General features: G+C 31.4%; 2 protein-coding genes and 1 non-coding gene across 4 annotated transcripts; 1 reads left to right on the top strand and 2 right to left on the bottom strand.

Annotated features, from left to right (window-relative positions):
* Window positions 1-1071: 1071 nt before the first annotated feature.
* Window positions 1072-1144, top strand: Trnar-acg. The gene has a single exon. It is a non-coding gene; the product is annotated as a tRNA-Arg (tRNA).
* Window positions 1145-12407: 11263 nt separating this feature from the next.
* Window positions 12408-16067, bottom strand: LOC111002937 (required for meiotic nuclear division protein 1 homolog). 2 transcript variants are annotated; one of them, XM_045634690.1, is made up of 8 exons: window positions 15562-16067; window positions 15141-15296; window positions 14703-14780; window positions 14552-14629; window positions 14346-14472; window positions 13818-13973; window positions 12706-12896; window positions 12409-12655 (listed from the first exon to the last, which is right to left on the bottom strand). In XM_045634690.1, exons 1-7 carry the CDS (start codon window positions 15930-15932, stop codon window positions 12711-12713), a joined length of 1152 nt encoding a protein of 383 aa, XP_045490646.1. In that variant the 5' UTR covers window positions 15933-16067; the 3' UTR covers window positions 12409-12655; window positions 12706-12710. The 2 variants fall into 2 exon arrangements, with proteins under 2 accessions (XP_022128929.2, XP_045490646.1); XM_022273237.2 differs by having other exon boundaries at window positions 12408-12896.
* A 232-nt stretch (window positions 16068-16299) lies between these two features.
* LOC111002955 (crossover junction endonuclease EME1) lies at window positions 16300-20405 on the bottom strand. The gene is made up of 10 exons (XM_022273261.2): window positions 19992-20405; window positions 19845-19922; window positions 19669-19763; window positions 19413-19586; window positions 19121-19293; window positions 18641-18711; window positions 17481-17586; window positions 16990-17072; window positions 16657-16769; window positions 16300-16556 (listed from the first exon to the last, which is right to left on the bottom strand). The coding sequence occupies exons 1-10, from the start codon at window positions 20068-20070 to the stop codon at window positions 16401-16403; spliced, it is 1128 nt and encodes a 375-aa protein (XP_022128953.2). The 5' UTR covers window positions 20071-20405; the 3' UTR covers window positions 16300-16400.
* Between the last annotated feature and the right edge of the window lie 696 nt (window positions 20406-21101).

Here is a 21101-nt window from a genome sequence, read left to right as displayed (position 1 = left end):
AAAAATTTAATAAATTCGTTAATACATATTATGTTAACTTCTACCTATAAGAACGCACTTGCAAATTAGTCAAAAAAACTAAAAATTACTTCACAACGTAATCTACTTTCAAACGACGTAATTTATACGTGAGCTTTGAGCTTTTGAGCTTTTTGATTCCCTTCTAAATTGTCGCTCATATAATAAATTATATATTAATCTTCATAATCCATACAGTCGCGACGTATAATTTCGCTGTATCCCATTAAAAATGACTCAATGGAAAATACGGGTTTGCGTCAAAGCAATTCTCGAACGCTTGCGTGTGTCCCCCATACCCCACACCCACCTTGTCTGGGAGGGCCTAACCCCACTGTTATTCCTAGGATTCATATATTCTGAAGGATTAAAAAATATTAAATCCTATAGTATTACATAATATTTATTGTGGAAGTGTGACTTTGTTCGATTTTTTCCTATTAATAACTAGAGCGTGGATATCGACATATAATAACAAAATAATAATAATAAAGAAACAATAAAATCAAAGATATAAATCCATAGCTTTAAGCAACGTACTAAGATCATCTGACAATATTTTTTTATTAAAAATAACGGGTAGGTACGTACTAACGCCACCGCAATTCTGGTATTTGAGACACGAATTTGATGATATTATTATTTATTGTTTGGTTAGGTTAGGTTACTATATTAATATTTTATTTAAATAACTGTTTCCGGTGCGTAAAAGTGGTTAGGGGTTAGTATTCTAAAACTTGCTAACCATTAAATTTCTACCGCGGTTAATACGTAAGTACCGAATAATGTTATTTATCTTTGATAAGACATAGTTAATTTAGTTGGAATGATACCACGTTAAATACATAAAAATAACCAAATTATATTCAGACAAAGTTTTCCTATCCTGTTAGTAAAAGGTTATCATTTCGTTTAAAAATAATAGAGTAAAGAGTGACCGAGTTTCTTTGTGGAATTTTAGCCAAAGTGAAGTCAAAATCGATTGGAATTTTCAATATCCCTCTGTTTTTACTATTTTACTAACTTTACTACAAATTCGTGCTAAATAGCAACGGCCCTGTGGCGCAACGGATAACGCGTCTGACTACGGATCAGAAGATTCCAGGTTCGAATCCTGGCAGGGTCGAGAATTTATATTTTTTCTTTTCTTTATAGGAAAAAAAACACATTTTTAAATCTTACTAAAATTATATGTGCAATTAAAATTGCCGCATTAAATTCAAAGGGAACTAAGCTGTAATTAAGAGGTAAGCCCCTTCACTAAATTCAAGTTAAATTAAACCCGTCTTATTCGGCTTAGTTTTTATTGCGTTGCAATTAAGACTTGATTTATGGTCAATGACGAATGGTCACATACAACAGTACATAGTAGTTGGTAACGTTAAAATGAACATCTTCTATAATCTCTTGAGAGTGACTTACAACATAATTAATTAATTAATTGAATTTATTGTACGTTATTATATGTATGTCGCCATCTATTGCGGAAAAAATTAAATATATTATATTAACTTAAAAATTAACTTTTGGGTTTAACAAATCGTAATAACATTCTCGTCTACAGCAAATTGTACAATAACTAACGAGTTGAATTCAAAAACACATTTATACAATGAAATAAAATGTATTATTATCGTTGAGGAAACTCTCTATAACTCAATTTATAATCCAAACCGTTTTTTAGCATTTAGGTGCAAATTGATAAAAACGGTCGCTATTTCATCAATTTCATCACTTTTCAATAGCTACTTATTTTCACACAATCATTGCCTGACACCGCCCACCAAAAAAGCTTTGTGTCTAACAATAGGTGATATTTTGACGCAATGTGTGGGGTGTGACCGAACCAAACGTGGATCGTGTTACCTGAGTGTAGGAATGTTCGATCACTTTGTTTCATGGTTCTGTATGCTTATATCAATTAGGGCAATGCTAACATCGAAAGTGAATCTCTTATCTAGTAACCCTAGAATCAATGGTTTCTAACAGCGAGGAAGAAGAATATTTTACAAGTTGGGCTGACAGAATTAAAAAGGCGTATGTGGTCTATTTTATTAATAAATTGGCCCCAAAAGTAAATAAAACGACTTCTTACTTCTAAGACTGTATACAATAAGTACTGTATTTAATGTGTATATTTTTATGAACCAATTTTCACCCATTTTTAATGCTTAAGCAACGCATAGCATAGCATACATTTTATTTGCTTTAGTACTAATCATTCGAATTTTATAATGATAGCAAGCCATGGCTCATTTAGGAAAAATTTGGTTTAGGTGTAAAAAAATCCCCTATCGAACCCTAAGACAACTTTTTAAGAACGTGCCAATGTGGCGTTCGTTCAGCTTAAAATTGTTACAAAAACAAACTTAAAGTCCTGTTTATTCATAGCTTTTTGTCGTGTTTTTTGTTCAGGAATCAATTCTATTAGTTAGGGATGTTCAATAGATTTTTTATTAAGTTCCACGGGGAACATATCTGTTTAATTATATAAAACGATGGAAAAATATTTCGAAGCGAGCAAGTCTGCGTTTTACATCAATAAGTAGGTGATCTCCTTATCTTGAAATTGATCAAATCATACCTAAACGTTGTTCGCATTCAGATATAACAAACGGCGGGAGCAAACATCAAGTGGAAGTTTATAGACACTGAAAATTAACAGTAGAGATAGCTGATCAATATGAGCGAACTAAGATTCGCCAAAGATTTACAGACTTCCTACATCACCGATGGTCGCAAAACGAGAACTGCAGACAGTCTAAAATGGCTCGGCCAGCAGTTAACCCGCTACTGACAAAGCAATTTATAAGCCTTAATCTTAAAACAATGATAGGGACAATTACGGGCTATTTTAGAAGAATCGGCCACAATAACCCACGTAGTCCTGGAATGCGCGACCAACGTACAGAAAAATCGGAGCAGTGAGAAACTTCTTGAGCTTCTGTGCAAGAAGGAGTACTAGGCTGGCTTAGTTAGCTAGGACTTTATGCACTTCTGAACCTATAGTCTTAAACTGGGTCTTAAACTGGGTCCACCAACCTGTCTGTCACGAGTCTTATATTTTAAACAGATCACTAACGAGCTGATTAGGTGTAAATAATGAGAACAAACGCAGAATTATGAAATCATTTTTGGAATATGATAGGTATCTTAAGAACCTTTTAAAGGAATAGTCACAATTAAAATAGAATCAGCGTTTTGCTTATTTTAGCAAGCAGCTGAGATTAAATGTAATAATTATTTGTCTAAAAGACCATATAATTAACTGTCTTGGATAATCGAAACATCTAGACTTTAATTGTTCGTGATCGCTGTCCTTTGTAACAAAATTAAAATTTAGATCATTCTAGTCTTTCTAAAAAATGTTAATATGTTCTATTTCGATGTCATAGGGGTAGACATTTATTTTTTTTGGAAAAAGTCGCTGAAAGAATGTTTGAAATTGATCCAGTAATTTGGAATAAAATTCTTAAAAAACGACACAAAAACATATTTTTCCTCTTTGTTATTTTAGCATAGACAACCGATAAATTGATTCAATAATAAATATATATATATACTAGTGACCCGCCCCAGCTTCGCACGGGTGCAATGCTGATGAAAAGCAGGTTTTTATTATGTATTGTTATTTCCGTCGCTGGAAAGCTCCGATAACATACGCGACATATACCATCACAGACTTTTCTGTAGACCTTTTCAATGTGTACAATACTTAGTACATTATTTTGATATAACTCGTAGGGTTCAGCCTGCGTTTGCAATGTAAGCGGAAAAAATGAATTTATTTACGACATCACATTAGAAACCTCAAACATAACAGTGCTTCTCCACTATTGAATGGATGTTATTATACATATAAACCTTCCTCTTGAATCATTCTATCTATTTAAAAAAACCACATCAAAATTCGTTGCGTAGTTTCAAAGATTTAAGCATACAAAGGGACATAGGGACAGAGAAAGCGACTTTGTTTTATACTATGTAGTGATATATATATATATATAAACAATCTTGAATCGATAGCCTTCTGTTTATTACGAAGTTTAACCCCTAAGCCACGGAGGTTAGAGTTTTCTTATATTATGTACTTATTGTACACCTTGTACTTGCTACTCGCTGAAAACTGTATAATTGAACGCTACAGATATCGCTAGTCTCTCATAAGTATAAATTTACAAAACAATAAAATATAAATTAATTATAGAGACAACAAAAATAATCAAATTTTCCAAACATACCTCAAAGCGACCGCCACTGCCTGTTACGAACAATCACAAATCACAACAATACATCACATTTCACACATTTGAATAAAACACAATATTTACAACACGGAATACTAAATGTATCATAGTTATAATAAACAGGTTCTATATTAAAGAGTTTAAGACAAAATCACGAGGGCCACCCACCATGTTACACAGCTGACTGTCGGGAAGAATAATTTTTGCGCATGCGTAGTAAGAGATTAGGGAAGTTACCACAAGGGATTGCTAATTCAAAATTATCTCGTGTGGAAACAGTGAAGATAAAACAGATTTAAACGTTATTGTTTCTTACTTAACAATTTATTATACTTATCGCGAAATTAGTCTAATATTAGTAAAATTATAGTATACACTTTTGTGAATACCTTATAATAATAATAATATAATAGTTTGGTGGACTTAGTTTGTGTGCAAGCCTTAAACGCCCGAACTCAATAATTAATACACAATTTAATCTCCTATCTGCATCCCAATAACCAAACCAAACGAAGACAATCCATTTTTGGCGACGGATAGAATGTAATCTCTTCGCTCTTTACACTCATATTTGATAATCAATATAAACCAAATAAAATAAATAAAACCGTAGAAATAATATTAAAATACACATATGAAATAGCTTTTTAATTATTTAAAAAAACTGGTGTAAGTTAGGTCTGTTCACATACACCAATCCCACCTACCATGGCTATTAGAATCAGTCGATTGGTTATGGGTACACTTTTATCAACATTTGGATTAAGATCATCTACCGTAGATGGTCTAATATCTATTGAGATAGTTTTGGTTTGGGCGTAAGTAAACAAGCAATATCGATAACATATATATAACATAACTTTCATTTTATAAATCCAAATATGTTGGTTGAACTTCAATTGTCAATTAAATAATAAACTAGCAGCCTATCAACACCTCCGCATGGATGGACACTTTGTAATTAAATGTAGGCTGTACAACTAAGGCATAATATGGCATGGTGAACTATTTTTAAAATCTACAGGAGGCATATACATAATAACAAATAGTTAGTTAACTAATATTATTAACAATGTTACTAGCTAGGGGATAGATATATAATACCGTAGAATCTCTTCAATCTATCAATTCTGTCGGACCAGTTAATTTTCGTGTTAATGTACTTTTATGTATTCCGATGATAATGCTATTAAGCTATAGATTGTGACGTCACTAGACATTGATTTAATGAGGCTGTAGCAGCTTATGAAAGCCATAGAAACGTAATACATAGAAAGAAGAGCACCTTATATGAGACCAAATTCTTGATGAAATGGTATAAACTTGGCAAACATATAATGACAACTACAATTGATTTCATGGGTGGAAACAACATATAACTTATCTAAGGATGTACGTTGTGTACCTGCTCATGTATCCGACTTTATTTATTCTAGGTCTTTTGGGCTCGTTGCAGACAAATTGTTCCAAGACAAGGACAGGAATTCGGCAGTACCTACTACAAAATACAAGTTAAAGATCATAGATTAACAGAGATCATTACTTGAGATTGTATTTTGAATTCAATGGCAAGAGTTAAACGATTTTATTACATTAGGTAAGCATTGTTATATCTTGTATATTATTATTATACAGGCTTAATCGACTGTTAGTTTTTTTATGAATTAACATACTCAATAAAATCAATTTATTAGAGAAAGAATATTGGAGGGTATTAATTAATGTTTTTAATAAAAAGGAATTTAACTTTATAGAAGTATGAAAAAATTTCGTGCAACTTATTTGGTTTTATTAATAGCAGAAATACCAACCGTTATATGCAAGGACAACGAGCTGACTGCAATGCGGATAATCGTGAAAACTTTTTAATTTGTCACGAATCAAAGCACGTCGCATTGATTACAAGTTACTTGACATACTCGTTCCTTTTAAAATTGATCTTTTTATCCTGTAATAAGACAATTATTATATAATTAAGTTTTTTTATTAATTAATATGAATTATAACTTTTATTATATTGATTCATTATTACTTGCTGGGCGTCATTGAAGTATGTATTACGTATGCACCATAGGGGTCTTTGATTTTCTTTTTTGAGAGAATTGCTTACTTTTGCTGACAAGAGGAGGGGGGGGGGATTAAATTGCAACAATTCTGCTTACGTCACGTCACGTAAACTTGAACGGCCACTTGAGTAAAGAAAATATAAGCTTGTTCTTGCGTCTTCCTTTACGTGATTTTTTATAGAACAGAAGTCGAATTGGTTCGGAAATATTTTAGTGGGCAGCTGGTTCCACAAAGTAGTATTAACACCATATTTTACCAAATTACATGGTAATGTTATAAACTAATTAAAATCCTTATTTTATTAAATAAACCCTGATTTTCTGCATATTATTTCTTCTAACACTGTCATTTATTCACGTAGCTATTTTTCGAATAACATAGACAACGAAGTAGAGTTACGGTGTTCAATACATAAATCATTTAAATACACTACTTACATATTAACATTACAAAAAAAAAGTTTACGATCATGAGTGTCTATGGTTACGCATAAGTGGTTTCAAAACATTGACATATAAAATACGATTCACAAATGAGTTATCTGTGGTAATGTTTAGCATACAATACAACTTTCCTAGCACACGACACGATGACACGAAGACAGGCTTCATTTCCGGCGAAATGCACGATTGTAAACAATGTCCTAGTAGACAAATTTACTCAACATCTAAAATACGGAACAAATGTATTTAATATGAGACAATTCTTATGTCATTATTTTAAAAGACGATAAAACTAATTAAAATTGAAATTTTTCTATAATTGTATGTTGCAATTTCCGCTATTAAAATATCTCTTTAAGTAAATCTAAAAAATCAAGAGATTAATAATTAAAGTAAAACAAATTAGAGATACTTATTTTACTTACACATTTAACGTGGGGATGTGAAACATGCGAAAGTAATAACAATTATCAACTAATATAGACAATGTCTCATTATAACGTTTGGACTGCATTAGCGTAGCATTTTAATCTCAAGAATGAACAAAAATAATAAACAGTAAGACTGTCATATACGTATATAACACTAAAATAAAAAGTAAACTAGACTCAAAACCTGTTATAACGACATCGAAGGGACTACTCATATTTTATCGTAAAAACCAATAGTCGTAACAGTCGATGACGTTGTTATTAACCTAATACAATAGAATTCAGCCGAGACTTTTGATTTTGGTCAATATAACCGGGATGTTGTTCTAAACGATGTCGTGGTAAACAGGTTTGACTGTAGTAGCATGCCAGAAAGTGATTTCTAACATTTTAGCAACAATATAACGAAAAACAAAAGTTATCGATGTCTTACATTATGCCGTGAAACAGAAGGGGCAATATATGCACAGAGAAAAGGTAGACTTTAGCGAAATCGGAAAGGACAAATGGACGAAGGAGAAGAGGGCGCTCTTAAGTGGATATAGAAGTGTTGGTAGGAAGTGAATGGAGAGACATATCTGTAAAAAAGCTGGAAGCGGCCTTAACTCCTGAAGGGGTTCCGATTTAGGAAATGGATATATATAAGAAATCTAAAGTGTATATTCAACATTTGCAAAGATTGGGCTTTGTTAATATTATTATTATTAAGGCATGCATATAAACGTCTCACGTCTAGAGAAATTTAAAGAGCTTGTGTTCGATACATTGCATAAATTTACTACTAACGATAATTTACTAATTAGGACCAGTAACAACATTGTAGGAAAATGTCGTAGAATATGTTCGTGAGATGACGTCACGTAACCAACCAGTCGTGACGTCACGCCCTGGGCGGTCTGTATAAGAGAAGGCATCAGCAATGAACCAGGACCAACCATATCTTGTTTGTCCATTACGATTCAGAAGTTTCTATAATTAACTTCTACAAAAATACATATTTACAATTTTCTTTACCTACATACATAGTTATAGGAATAGCAATTAAAGATACTTAGAAAACTAAAAAAGTTCGGACTCTGTGGCCCTTTAATGCTGGCAGCATTTCCAACGACACTTGTTCGTGGAGGCAGTTGGTAACTTTGACAGTATTACCCCTCTAATAATATCAAGCTACCAAATAAATATATCAGTGGCTCTACTTCCTTTTCCGGTCTGGGTCTCAGAATCTAATATACAAGTAGGTGATCAGCCTCCTGTGATTGACACACGCCTTGACTTTTTGAATCTAAGGCAAGGCCGTTTCTTCACGATATTTTCCTTCACCGTTCGAGCGAAAATTAACGGAGTAAATAGAATGAAAATCCATTGGTTAACAGCCGGGGATCGAACCTACGACCTCAGGGATGAGAATCGCAGGCTGAAGCTAACAGGCCAACACTGCTAATATTAAACTATATGTTGTCAATTATCTAAGAGTTTTGGTTATAACACTGATTATAGAACATTTCATATTTCAAACACGAGTCGCAAAACATTTTCCTAACACATTCGCTAATACATCAGTTTTCTACCAGCATTCATCGTTTCGCTGACGTCTTTTTGCGACCTATTTCACGAGACCCATTGAGAGGCGTCGATGTTGGGGAAACAGGCTTTGTGTAAAAGTAGGGTGATTCATACAACCACAAAATGGATTATGTTACACTAGTTCTAAATAAAGAAGATAGTTTTTTATTTGCGTGACAAGCGTCGACAAGTTAGTAAGTTTTCTAACGTACTTATACCGTACAAGCAAACGTTATTTGCACGTATAGAAAGAATATCCATCGGTTGGCGAGGTCGAGGATTCTTACACCTCGCCTTATATATTATTTTAGACTAGACTTGTTTTTTATTTTAATAGAATATTGTTTATTGCATGCCATTCCATATTTACATTTGTTTCATATTCCTTATGTTACGTTCTTACATTGCGTAATTAATTAAGAAACAATGTTGAAATAATTAAATAAGACTTCATCTGCCATTTCAATTCTCACCACGCAGAAATTTAACGGCAAGTAATGATCATTAAAGTATGACCGTGTCGTGTCAATAAAATTTTAAACTTTTCCGATATATGATGCTATTCTCAGGTTCGCGTAAATAGTCCCGACAAATAAAAAAATACGAAAGATCATTTGTACTAGGTAAACATGAGAGTTTATGTTTTCAATTGCTAATTAAGGCAATCTCTGAACTGATGGACTAAGAAATAATGTATAATTGTGATATTTAACAAGTAATTATGCAGTAAAGTTTAATTTGAAATATTTGATTCTCGTTTCAATGAAATGTTCATTTACCGATCTAAAAGCATTAAATATGTACTGTGTTTGGTGAACGCACATAGGCACGCACAAGCTATTTATGTATGTTATGTGTATAACATAACACACTTTAATAGTTTCTAGATTTGAATGTTACCTCATACAATCGATTAATGTAATCTTTTTTGATTAAATTAATTATTATAAATTATAATTATATATTATATAGTATACTCCTTATACGGCAGTATTTCATTTTGATTGTGATTTCTAATATGAAAAATGTAAGTACCGATATAATTTTTGTGAATTAATGAAATAATGCCTAGCTAATAAGAATGGGTCTGATCGGGATCTCTTTCCGCACAGATTGTAATAGAAAATACAATTAAAGTAATAGTCTATGGTAACAATTTTTGGCAGATTCACCACCAATTGGACACCAATTTTAGTAGTTGGTGCTGCTGTGGTTTCTGTGATACAAGCAAAATTCATCCTATAATTTCATTAATATCGAATGATATATAGCGCTCTCGAGAATCCATCTCCGATAGCCCTGAGAGCGTCGTCTTATTAGTTGAGAGCGAGAATTAATTAAAAATAATGAAGCATAATGAACGATTGTGTGCCGCGATCGATATCTGAAAAATTCGCAGCTGCGACCACACTCACGTCATATTTTAATTGCAAAGTAAAATGGGTCCTGTGACTGCATCCGATTCTGTGTCTATTATTATGTGACAATGACGAAGTGTTTTCTACCATTTTATTTATTTCCCTGAAAAATAACATAGGTCATCTTTCCTAAACTTATTAGAATCTTTGTTAACATTTTTTATAAGATTTAAGAAATATTAAATCGAATGGCAACACTCAAAATCGAAGTGAGACTTTTGTTTTTAAAATTAATATTATTGAAGTGAAACTACTTTAGACATAGGAGGGTGAAATTTTTACGGAACGTCACTAAGATGTGCAGCGTTTTGACAAAAAGGGAGAGAGCGATTGAGAGAGAGTGAGAAAGGGAGATCTAGAGAAATACACACGTTTGGTTGATTAATTCGTTTACTATTTACATTATATTAGAACTTTAGACGGTAATTATGTCGCGTAACGTCTTGATCAGTAAACGCATATTTTTTATTTATTTATATCATCATTAGCACGTAAACAGTGTTTAAACAGTGTGAAGATAGATATACAAATACATGGAGTGATCATGTATTGGGGCTTTTACCTTAGTAATCATTAAAGTAATTTATAATTTATATCTGACTAACCAAGAGTTATCTAGTAGGTATGGTAGTAGCATTATTTACGTATCTTAACATTGACGATGTTATCAACATTATAGCACGTTTCAGATCGAATGCCTGAGTTTATATGGAATATTTAATTAGTATATCACTTATAGTGATTGATGTGTTGTTTACTTATAAGTTGGTAAATAATAATTGATATTACATAATGTTTCTTTACATAAAAGATTGAAAATACACCTACGAATAAAAAATTTAAATATTTTAATTAAATAACGAAATCTTAGGACTTGTTCGAACTTGTCAAAGTTACCTTACTTGAACGATGTAGATACATTGTTTATATGGTTGATAGCTCATATTATTTACGTAATAAATACTATAAAGAGTAACTATACCAGTTTTCATTCATAGAGAAATATAAATTCACCGCTTGCATACAGGCGAAAAATAACTTACAAAACTTGTTAAAATCAAACAACTACTGTATGTGAACTTTGTATTACACTATTCTATAACAACCAGAATTTCTCAATATTGTTTCATAATTAATACGCCCTTTCTTTTACATCACTCTTGATATCCCAGTCGAAGCCACTCCAGAACCAATCATTATGTAGTGCCCTGCATCAGAAAAACTTAAATCACTGTATTGAATAGTTCTAGGGCTCGAAGGACCAAATTTGAGTATTAGCTGTCATAAACACTATTAGTTATTATGTAGAGATACGAGGTTTAAATTAAATTTCAAATTTGAATTAACATTTTATTTAAAACAAATAACTCCTTAATAAAACGATTTAATACATGTATACTTAATCTTATACAAAGCATTCATTGTAACAAATAATATAATTTTCATATTAAAATTACTGTTGGAAAAGGTACTCGTGAATTCAAAGTACTAATAAAACTATTACGCGTCTTAGACAACAAAAGTTTTGTGTATAATTAAGGTAAGTTCTTTATGTATAACTTTTAGCTTAACTTAACACCCCTCATATAATAAACAAAATACAAATATATTTATTACTTAATTACATCTAACAACTTCGGTTAATATAATCTATATCTAGAACAATCAAAACATTTGAGCATATTACGTAATAGAATTGTGTGAATAAGCATCGCTATACAACGTAGAAATGGTGCCAGCATTTAGTGCCACCATTATAACACCATACCGGACCATATGACACTCTAAGGAAGGAAAATATCATAAGGAAAGTATGCCTTAGACCTTAATCTGATCACCTACTGGCCCATCAAGAAAAATACATGATTACGAAACCAGATATAGAATTCTGAGGCAAAGAGCTAGAGATTGTAGCGCCACTATTATTAGATAGATAATGTTAATAAAGTTTTGTACTATAATAATCATTAGGAAACTCGAGAATTATTTTAAATATGACGTGTAATACAAACTAAATATAAACCATACTATGTAATAAATGCCTACATAATTATACTCTACACTAAACAAGCGTCATATAAACTAGTTTTTACAATTATATATATATATATTAAAGTTGTACATAAATTAAACTGTATTAGCAGTATTATTAATAACAGTGAATGATTATTTTTCACAAACTTAAATATGTATAACAAAGTAGAGAAATACTTATTACAAAAAAATTCGCCTGAGGATTCATTGTTCTTAAAAAGAAATAGTTTTTAAAACAAGTAATATATACAGATTACTGCCAACTATGGGAACATTCAACAAGTTTTTCGAGTTTCTCTTTCTCTACTTTTTTAATGTAATTAATACAATAAATAAATAAAGTATTTATATAAAGGCAATTTAACAATTATCAACTCTTTGGCAAAAACGGCATATTCATTATCAACTACAAGCCAAAGATAAAACATTTTCTACATAAGTCAATGATTCCTTCAATATTGACACTCAACATATTTTAAACATATCTTAATGAGCTATTTCTACATCATGTCTGGCAAAATACCTCTCGAAGAAGTGCAGCAGTTCAAAGCAGACCTCAGCTAGAATGAGGGCTATTACCATCCACTCCAGCCTTACGTGATGCCTATCAGCTGCCCATGATGATAAAAGTTCCAGAAGTTCCACACAGTGAGATAGACGCTCGTTCAATACCTGGATAATATTTCAATAGAACATATTACAAACGTCTCAGTAATAAATGTCATTCTGTGGCCATCAAACCATTTATGATTTATCTTCATGGTTTTATCACAAAAAGAGGCAGAGACAACGCATCTCCACTACGGCCCTAACATACCTCTCTTGCTTCATCCACTTTCATGACAATCACCATGCATGCTCGCCAATTATGGGTACTTTTAACCTGTAAAATTACTCTAGTACGTCCTGAATTCGATCCAGGTCCACAAGGTCTACCCAACCCAATTTCACCATCTAGGGTTGCCTTGACTTATTATATATGGCCAAAGCACCTAAACATTTCCTTTTGTTTAAAATTTAATTGGAAATAAATCTAACTAATATTCGTCACTCTTTTGGTTTTTATAAACATATGAACATCGTACACTTATTTTTTCCTTTAAATTTTAAATAACAAGAATGTTCTGTAAATAACAAAGTATGGTGTAGTTAGCGTGTTCTATTATTAATAATAACATGAGTGGTATTTTATTATTAATAGCATCTTATGAAATATTGCTCTATAACTGCTCAGTATTTTTTAGAAAGGAGGATGGATGGATGTGGTATTTTTTAATTTACAAGTACAATTTACAGCGTAATTAATATGGTATTACATTTTATTTTGAAGTAGGAAGCACATACACTTTTTAAGTAAATGATCTAAATATGTACCAATTAAGCTACTCCATAATATTAATCTGCACCTAACACTCATACTTCTAGCAGCAATAATAAACATGCTTTTATTTTACTTCTAAAATAATCAATTGACATTTTTAGTTTGAGTTTATAATCTTATAATATTAATTTTATGAAAAAAGTGTCTGAACTTTCGCTATAGAAATTAACTCGCATATTATTTCTCTTTTAATACATAAAAAATCCACATACCCTTGTTCGTCTGGGAATCGTGAAATAGGCGACTGTATTTGAGTAGAGCCTTTCCAAGTTCTCCTCTTCCCAGTAGAAGTCTGGTGTGTCTAATAGATCAGATTCAACTGTTAGCCGATGCCTAAGTGAAAAGAGTTCACCCAATTTTCTTACAACCTGAAAATATTATTACATTACAATAATTTTCTCGAACTTCCCCTGTACTGCAAATTCTATTGACGACATGTACGCAGAATTTATGACTATGATTATATAGTCCATGTTGCCAGTGTGTAGTAGTACATTTTATTCAATCATGCAAGTTAGTATCATTTATTCATATAAGTAACACAATGTACACTTATAAATGTCAAAAAAGAAATATATGTATATGAAAAGCTTCTAATTTTACTTTTGCTGCCATTTCTCAAATGAAGGGCGTAGAATGGAAGAGAAGAACTGGAAATAAACTATCCACAACTCTTTTTAAGTTTATATAATATTTACTTTTATAAAAGAATAATGCTTGTGGTCAAAGATTGGTTGTACCTCTTTCTTTTCAACCCTTGTGGCACCCTCCGATTCCATTAGTGCAGTGTGTGATCTGATAGAGGATGCCAAAGTCTCAAGTCGAGCCTCCCAAGCTCCCAGACGAACTGATTGGACCATTGCATGACTGAAATGTAAAAAATAAATCAAATGGTATAAATCTACCTTAACATACTACATACTCAATTAACTTTTTAATTAATTACCTGAATGTGTACTTCTCTAATGAATTATCTCCATTTTCAACCAGAACAAAACATGACTCTTGAAGGTGACAACTCTTTCTGTAAATTAAAAAAAAATATTGAGTAAAACTATACAAAATATATTTTAGATGTTTCCTACAACTTTACTTACACATTAGGTTGATAGAAATAGGTCATGATTTCTCTTTCTTTGTGTACCACTTCCACAGGATAGCTTTCAATTTCAAATCTGAAAATTAATAATATGTTGATGAATATTTCTTCCACAAAGTTTCTTGTTTCTTAAGAGATACATATTTCAAAACAAAGTTTAGCTATGTTAATGAGGAAATTATCTAAAATTACAATGAACACATTCAATATATTCAAAAATTAGTATTAACTCCTCAGCAATTTTTTTTCTTATTATCTTATTTTGTCTTAATAGTAACAAATAATAATGTGAAATTACATACTAACAGTCTAACCAAATCCTGTACAATTTTGGCCTATAATCCAAAAACTTATACTAATACATGTAGCACAAAATAGAATGAAATTCCTTTTTTTTTCGTACATACCAAATCATAATTTAAAATTACATACTAACGGTCTAACAAAATCCAGTACATTTTTAGCCTCTAATTCAGTACAATTCCAGAATACAACAGCACCCTCTTTGAAAAAGATAATCTGTCTTGGTTCATCTCCAACAGAATAAACAGCATTAGCTACCACTACATCACCCACTTCTTGTGTTTTTAATCTGTAATTTAATAGTATCCTGAATAAATTAAACATAATAGGCATGGTTGATGGTATTTGCCAACGGATATAGATATAGACAATAAGGGTATTTTTTTAAGTCAGAAGATAAATATTTATATTTTATTGAACAATTACCATTTTAAGTTAATTAAATAAACTGTGTATGAACAGGCTTCCAATCAGAGGTCTATATTATAGAAGAATACATATTTACTTAGGAGCACAATAATAATTACACAGTGTCATACAAATAAATAACTTACGTGCCCGGCTCATACAGCTTCTGCTGTATTAAAGCTTCCTTTAGACCTTTTAGATCATAGGAATTTGCGGTTGCGTAAGCCAATGTTAAGTAATGACCCTCTTTTTGGCTTACTTCCTCTAGAACTGCTTTTTTGTAAACTGTCTTCTTTTTTAAAGGTATACTTGCATTATCTATTGCTAAAGGAGGCTGAATAGCATCTAGGCTATAATTCCTTACAATACAAAGTGATTTAGGAGAAAATAAATTGTTTATATTATATAAAAACTTATTTATCGGTGGTATAATTTCCGGAACAGAAGTAAATGTAAAACTTTTAGAAGCTGTATTTTTTAAGACATTTATAGCAAATCTGGATAGAAATGAAGTCATTTTTACAGTTTTATGTGATGTCTTGTGATATAGAATGAATAATAAACACAACTATTGGTTAAATTATGTTGCATTTGAGGTTGCTTTTACATAAATAAAAATAAGACGGACATATAAATTGCAAGACAATTGACACTTAAGTCTATGACAACATTACCTTGAAACATTGGTGACCATCGTTATGTCATTCATCACTTGTTCATGTCATATGACCATTTCGATCTTTCAATTATGATCTGTACAAGTGTACAGACAAAAATTCAGCTTATAACGCATTAGACTTTATAGTATGTATCTTAATACTGTACGTAATTACATAAAAGATATATTAGCAAGCATAAAGGAAGTTTTAAATAAAAAATATGAGTAAATAGTCTAGTATTTATTTAGCTTCTTCTGTCCCTCAATTTAGCAATGGCGCATTCCTATCTTCAAATTATCGAAATTTTACGTCTTGAATTCATATGATCATTCGACTGGAGTATTACCATCCTCAGAGGTAAACAAAATGTGTAGCTTCCGTGCAAATTCGTTACCAAGCCGCCTTGTCTTGGAACCTGGCGCAGCGGAGCGAGTAACACCTACATCGGCCACATTGTTCACACTATTAGGCTCCTGAAGCGCCTATCAAAAAAATAGGGCTTTTAAGTGTAAATGTCGCGTAAAATGAGAGCCTCAAGAGTTTTAATTTCTACGCATAAATGTATAGTTTACGACATATTACCTGGTACAGAGATTTTAGAGTTTTGTACTTCGCACATACAGCCCTTGATGTTTCAAGGCTTGAATGTGGCAATACAGCAATCATTTGTTGCCACAACATATCCACGCCATCACCTTAACGAAATTAAAAAGTATATTATTTTAACAATTTATACTTAATTGAGATATTTTCATAGTAGTTTTTATATTATTATTATTTTTTTTTTTTTTGTTATATCTCTTAATACAGCGCAACACAATTTACAATTAATGAAATAAGAAGTATATTTCATCTACATATTAATATGACTGACTAGGATTAAAAACTGCAATCTTTGTAATAAGATTAACTCACCATTTTTAGCAACAGTAACACATTTTTTATTGTCGCCCCTCATATAAAATTCAGCTTGTTCGTCATAGGCTTTTTTTGCTTTCCTGCAATTGAAATATAATTTTTTCATGAAATACAATAATAAACGCAACAGTGACTCCCTTCCTGACATACGCCATGATATCTGTCTTAGTCATAATAGGCGTATATAAAGCGAGAGATTCCCTACATTATTTACACACACGAGAGTAGTTTTGGCTTAAGCGACTGCCCTTGACGCACAATCTGCGTTCAAATCACGAGTGTGCACCAATGAACTATTCTTACTAAGAGATAGATAAATCTGAAACCTAGACCAAATGTGGTAGCGCTCCTGTTTTTTTTTTTCATCACCATATGAACAAGTAATGAGTACATATAATGGGCACAGACATGGATTTAATATACAACCTCAGTTGAGACTAGAGTGCCTAAACACTAGGCTAGAAGTGATTTAAATTATAATTACATACTTATAAGGTGCTTCAGCTATCGCCTTTGTAAACTGTGCAATGGTTAACGCCAACTCGTTTGGTGTGTTGACCTTAATTGTATCACATTTTGCAGTTACCAAGAGATCTAAAAAAAAATGAAACCAAGTTTGGTTAAACTGCCCCTTACAACTTAGTCTCCTTTTCACAGTTGGCCATGATGGCCTATCAAATTATCCTCCATCATCGCCACCAAAATCGGGCAACTCTCCACACAATAGTGAACACTCCACTTAATCATTTACTGTCTTCTGCTGTGATATGACGTCTATCGAAAATGGATTATGTATTTGAAAATACCTACTTCACATTTAGTATTTAAAATACCAAACACAAAAAACATATTTGCATTTTGCATTTAAATACACTCAACTGAAGTACTTTGTATATTCTTGCACTAACAGGTAGTTAATGAAATTCGAAACAGTAACACACATAACAAAATACATAATACTACAAATCAAAGGACTGACAGAAATTTATTATATTAGCAAGTATAACTTGTGTACTTAGGTTTTCAAATAAATGACACATAAAAATCATCTACCTACACTTATTTAATACTTAGTACAGTACACCATTAAGTAATAAGGGTACTTATATTTATTTTGGAAGAGCTAAATTTGGGATACTAACAATATAATATTAACCTATCCTCGTTTTATCAAATTCTAATTAAAAAACATTTATTCATATACGTAACACAATGGTACTGTATGAATATCAAAAAAGACATTTATGTGAAATGTTTCTAATTTTACATTGACTGTCAGTTCTTAAACTAAAAAAATAAACAAATGAACTGACTCTCTTTTATGAAACTGAACTCACTCTTTTTATCTTTGTGATGGTTAATTTTTGCATTAGAAATTCACTTCTCTTTTTGGCATAATTCTATGAACCTAAGTCTCTTTGTATGTCCATACAACCAATATTTATATACATATTGCAAAAAATATTTATACTGTAAGTGAGACAAAACAATTTTTATAATTTATACATCTTCTATAAAAAAAAATAGATGAGACATGACTGCTTCTGATATTTGTATTCTTTAAATAGCAAAAACAAAAGATTATTCTCAAGTATGATAATACACTATTGAATTTGAAAAAAGGACATGGTGATTTAGAAATTAATACCTGTTAAAGCCATTTCTAAATCAATGGGTTCTATTTTTGGGATATGTCTGTTTGTCTTGCGTCCTGATGGTCTGTAATAAAAAATTTTTTGTTACTTGTACTACAAGCATTATTTAACTTTAAAGATGGCTAGAGATAGCAAAAAAAATTAAAAATTGTGCAATGCTTTGGAGAAGGCTTTTACCTAGTTAAATATATTATGTTGTATGTATGTTATTTTTATGGAATAAAATAGGGTTGCCTGGAAGAAATCGTTTGTAAGAGATAAGGCCGCCCTTTGCCTTATAACTTTTGTAACTGTTTTTTTATTTTTGTTGTGTGTTTTTGTATAAGGCAATAAAGGATAAATAAATAAATAAATAAAGCGGTGTTATTTTAATTTGCTTTTAAAAAAAAATCTTTGCCCTGTGCTTCTTCATTGGATTTTTAAATGCCTATTGAAAAAATAAGAAGATTATATACTACCTATTATATACATACTTAAAATAATCCTTAACAGCATACAACACCAATGTCAGTGGACAGCCAGCGAGACTTGCTGCTTGTGTCATATGCTGTGAAAGTGTATGAGTGTTCAACTGTTCTTCTATTTCCTCCAGACTTGCAATGTAGAGTCCATGCTCACAAGGCTGCTTGGTTTGGGTAAGACCTACCTAAAAACATTTTTCATTATCTGTTGATATCTTACACTTAATTATGTTACATTTAATGTTATATCTTTAAATGCATTAAAATTTGTAATAACATATCAGTTGTAAAATTATAAATATACCATTCCATTATTACTAGTAAATGTAGGATCAACCATTCTGCTCCATAGCACTAGTCTAGTATCACAAAGGGATGAATTCTTGTTAATTTTGGCACCTCTTGCTGTCACCTCTCGCTGCACATCAGCACAGTACCATGATTCTATTAAAGTTGGATGCATTTCTACCATCATAAACTGTAAAATAAGTAATATAAAACAATAAAACATGCAGTGGGTGCAAAATTGTGTGTATTGTTGAACATTAAGTATTAAGTACCTTCATACATTCTTCTGGCTTATAAATTTTTTGTGTCTGTTTAACTACATTATTATCATCCACTTTCTTTTTCTTAGACTTTTTTTGTTCATTATCTGAAAACATGTTATTACATCCAATCATCAATTTAAATGCTGGCTTTAGACACTTCTTTTTACAAAATAGTTGTAACTAACCAGAATTTACTGAAGGATTGGAACTTTGTGAACAACTTTTAGAAGTTGATGTAGACACATAGGATGATTGACTGCTACCTGTAATTATAATATAAGTTGATAACAATTAAAATGTTGTCGTACAAACCAAAACCTTTTATTGCTTACTTTTACTTGGTAGAAATACATCTGGCAAGTCTTCCACACCATCGCTATCTTCCGATAAATCTACAGTTATGGAAGTCATTTTTTTAATATATAAAATTTATTTTTTGGTACTTATGTTTATAAATTCATATAATATTCACTTATGCAACAGCAATTGCAGCAGGCCAGTCACTACTCACTAGTCAGTCTCAGTAGTTAGTAGTAGTAGCCACTCAGTTTTCAGTAGTTAGTAACTTAGTAAATCATTTAAATTTTTGGCGGATTCCCACTTTAAAGTTTACACAGCTCATAATATTTATCAGTAGTCAACTGTGTGACAACGTTACTGTCAAATTATGATGACTGTAACGTTTTATCAGTAAACGTAGAACCAATTAATTTACTAAGGCCGTGTAAAATTAATGTTACTAAAATTAACTACCTAACGGCTAACTACTTACTACTACACGATTATATAGTCTCTAAAGCGCAAATTATAATTATGATGACTTCTTTAAGTCAAATTCAATACGTTTTTGACATCCGGGAGTTTGAGTTTATCGTCTGCGTGTCAAACTAAAAACGCTTAAAAGTAGGTAAACTTTCTTTATAATTTACATGAATCTCATGTAGACTAGACTCTGGTATTGGGTGTTGTTAAAACTAAAGAGCACCTTCATTTGACCTTGTAAATGAAACGATTCTTTAATTCTTAGCCTAAGTTAAAATGTTTAAAGATTATGTCGATTATTTATAAAGTTCGGTACTTCGGTAGCCTATTTAAATCCCTTATAATCAGTATATCAGTTATGACGGATCAATGTGATAAATGCTAAAATAAACTATAACTTTTTCACATACATACATTACCTTAAGTAATATTACCTAATTAATTGACATGTGTTTTTTGCCGAACTTGTAAGAATATAGAAAACTATCTTAAGGATTTCTGTTGCGACTGCAAATTATTTGATATGTTATGATTAAATATCCTTACGTAAGTAGTCTTGAACTATTCAATACAGTGCAATAACATATTAGCGGGCAAGCGCCATCTCTGTAAAAAAGCAAAAATTTGCCCTTGTGTGCCCTCGATTGTTTGAAAGCTTGCAGAATTTATCGAAACATTTG

The sequence above is a fragment of the Pieris rapae genome, chromosome 3 (assembly GCF_905147795.1).
Source record: "Pieris rapae chromosome 3, ilPieRapa1.1, whole genome shotgun sequence".
Taxonomy (NCBI): Eukaryota; Metazoa; Arthropoda; class Insecta; order Lepidoptera; family Pieridae; genus Pieris; species Pieris rapae.
This window is presented reverse-complemented; position numbering and strand designations above follow the sequence as displayed.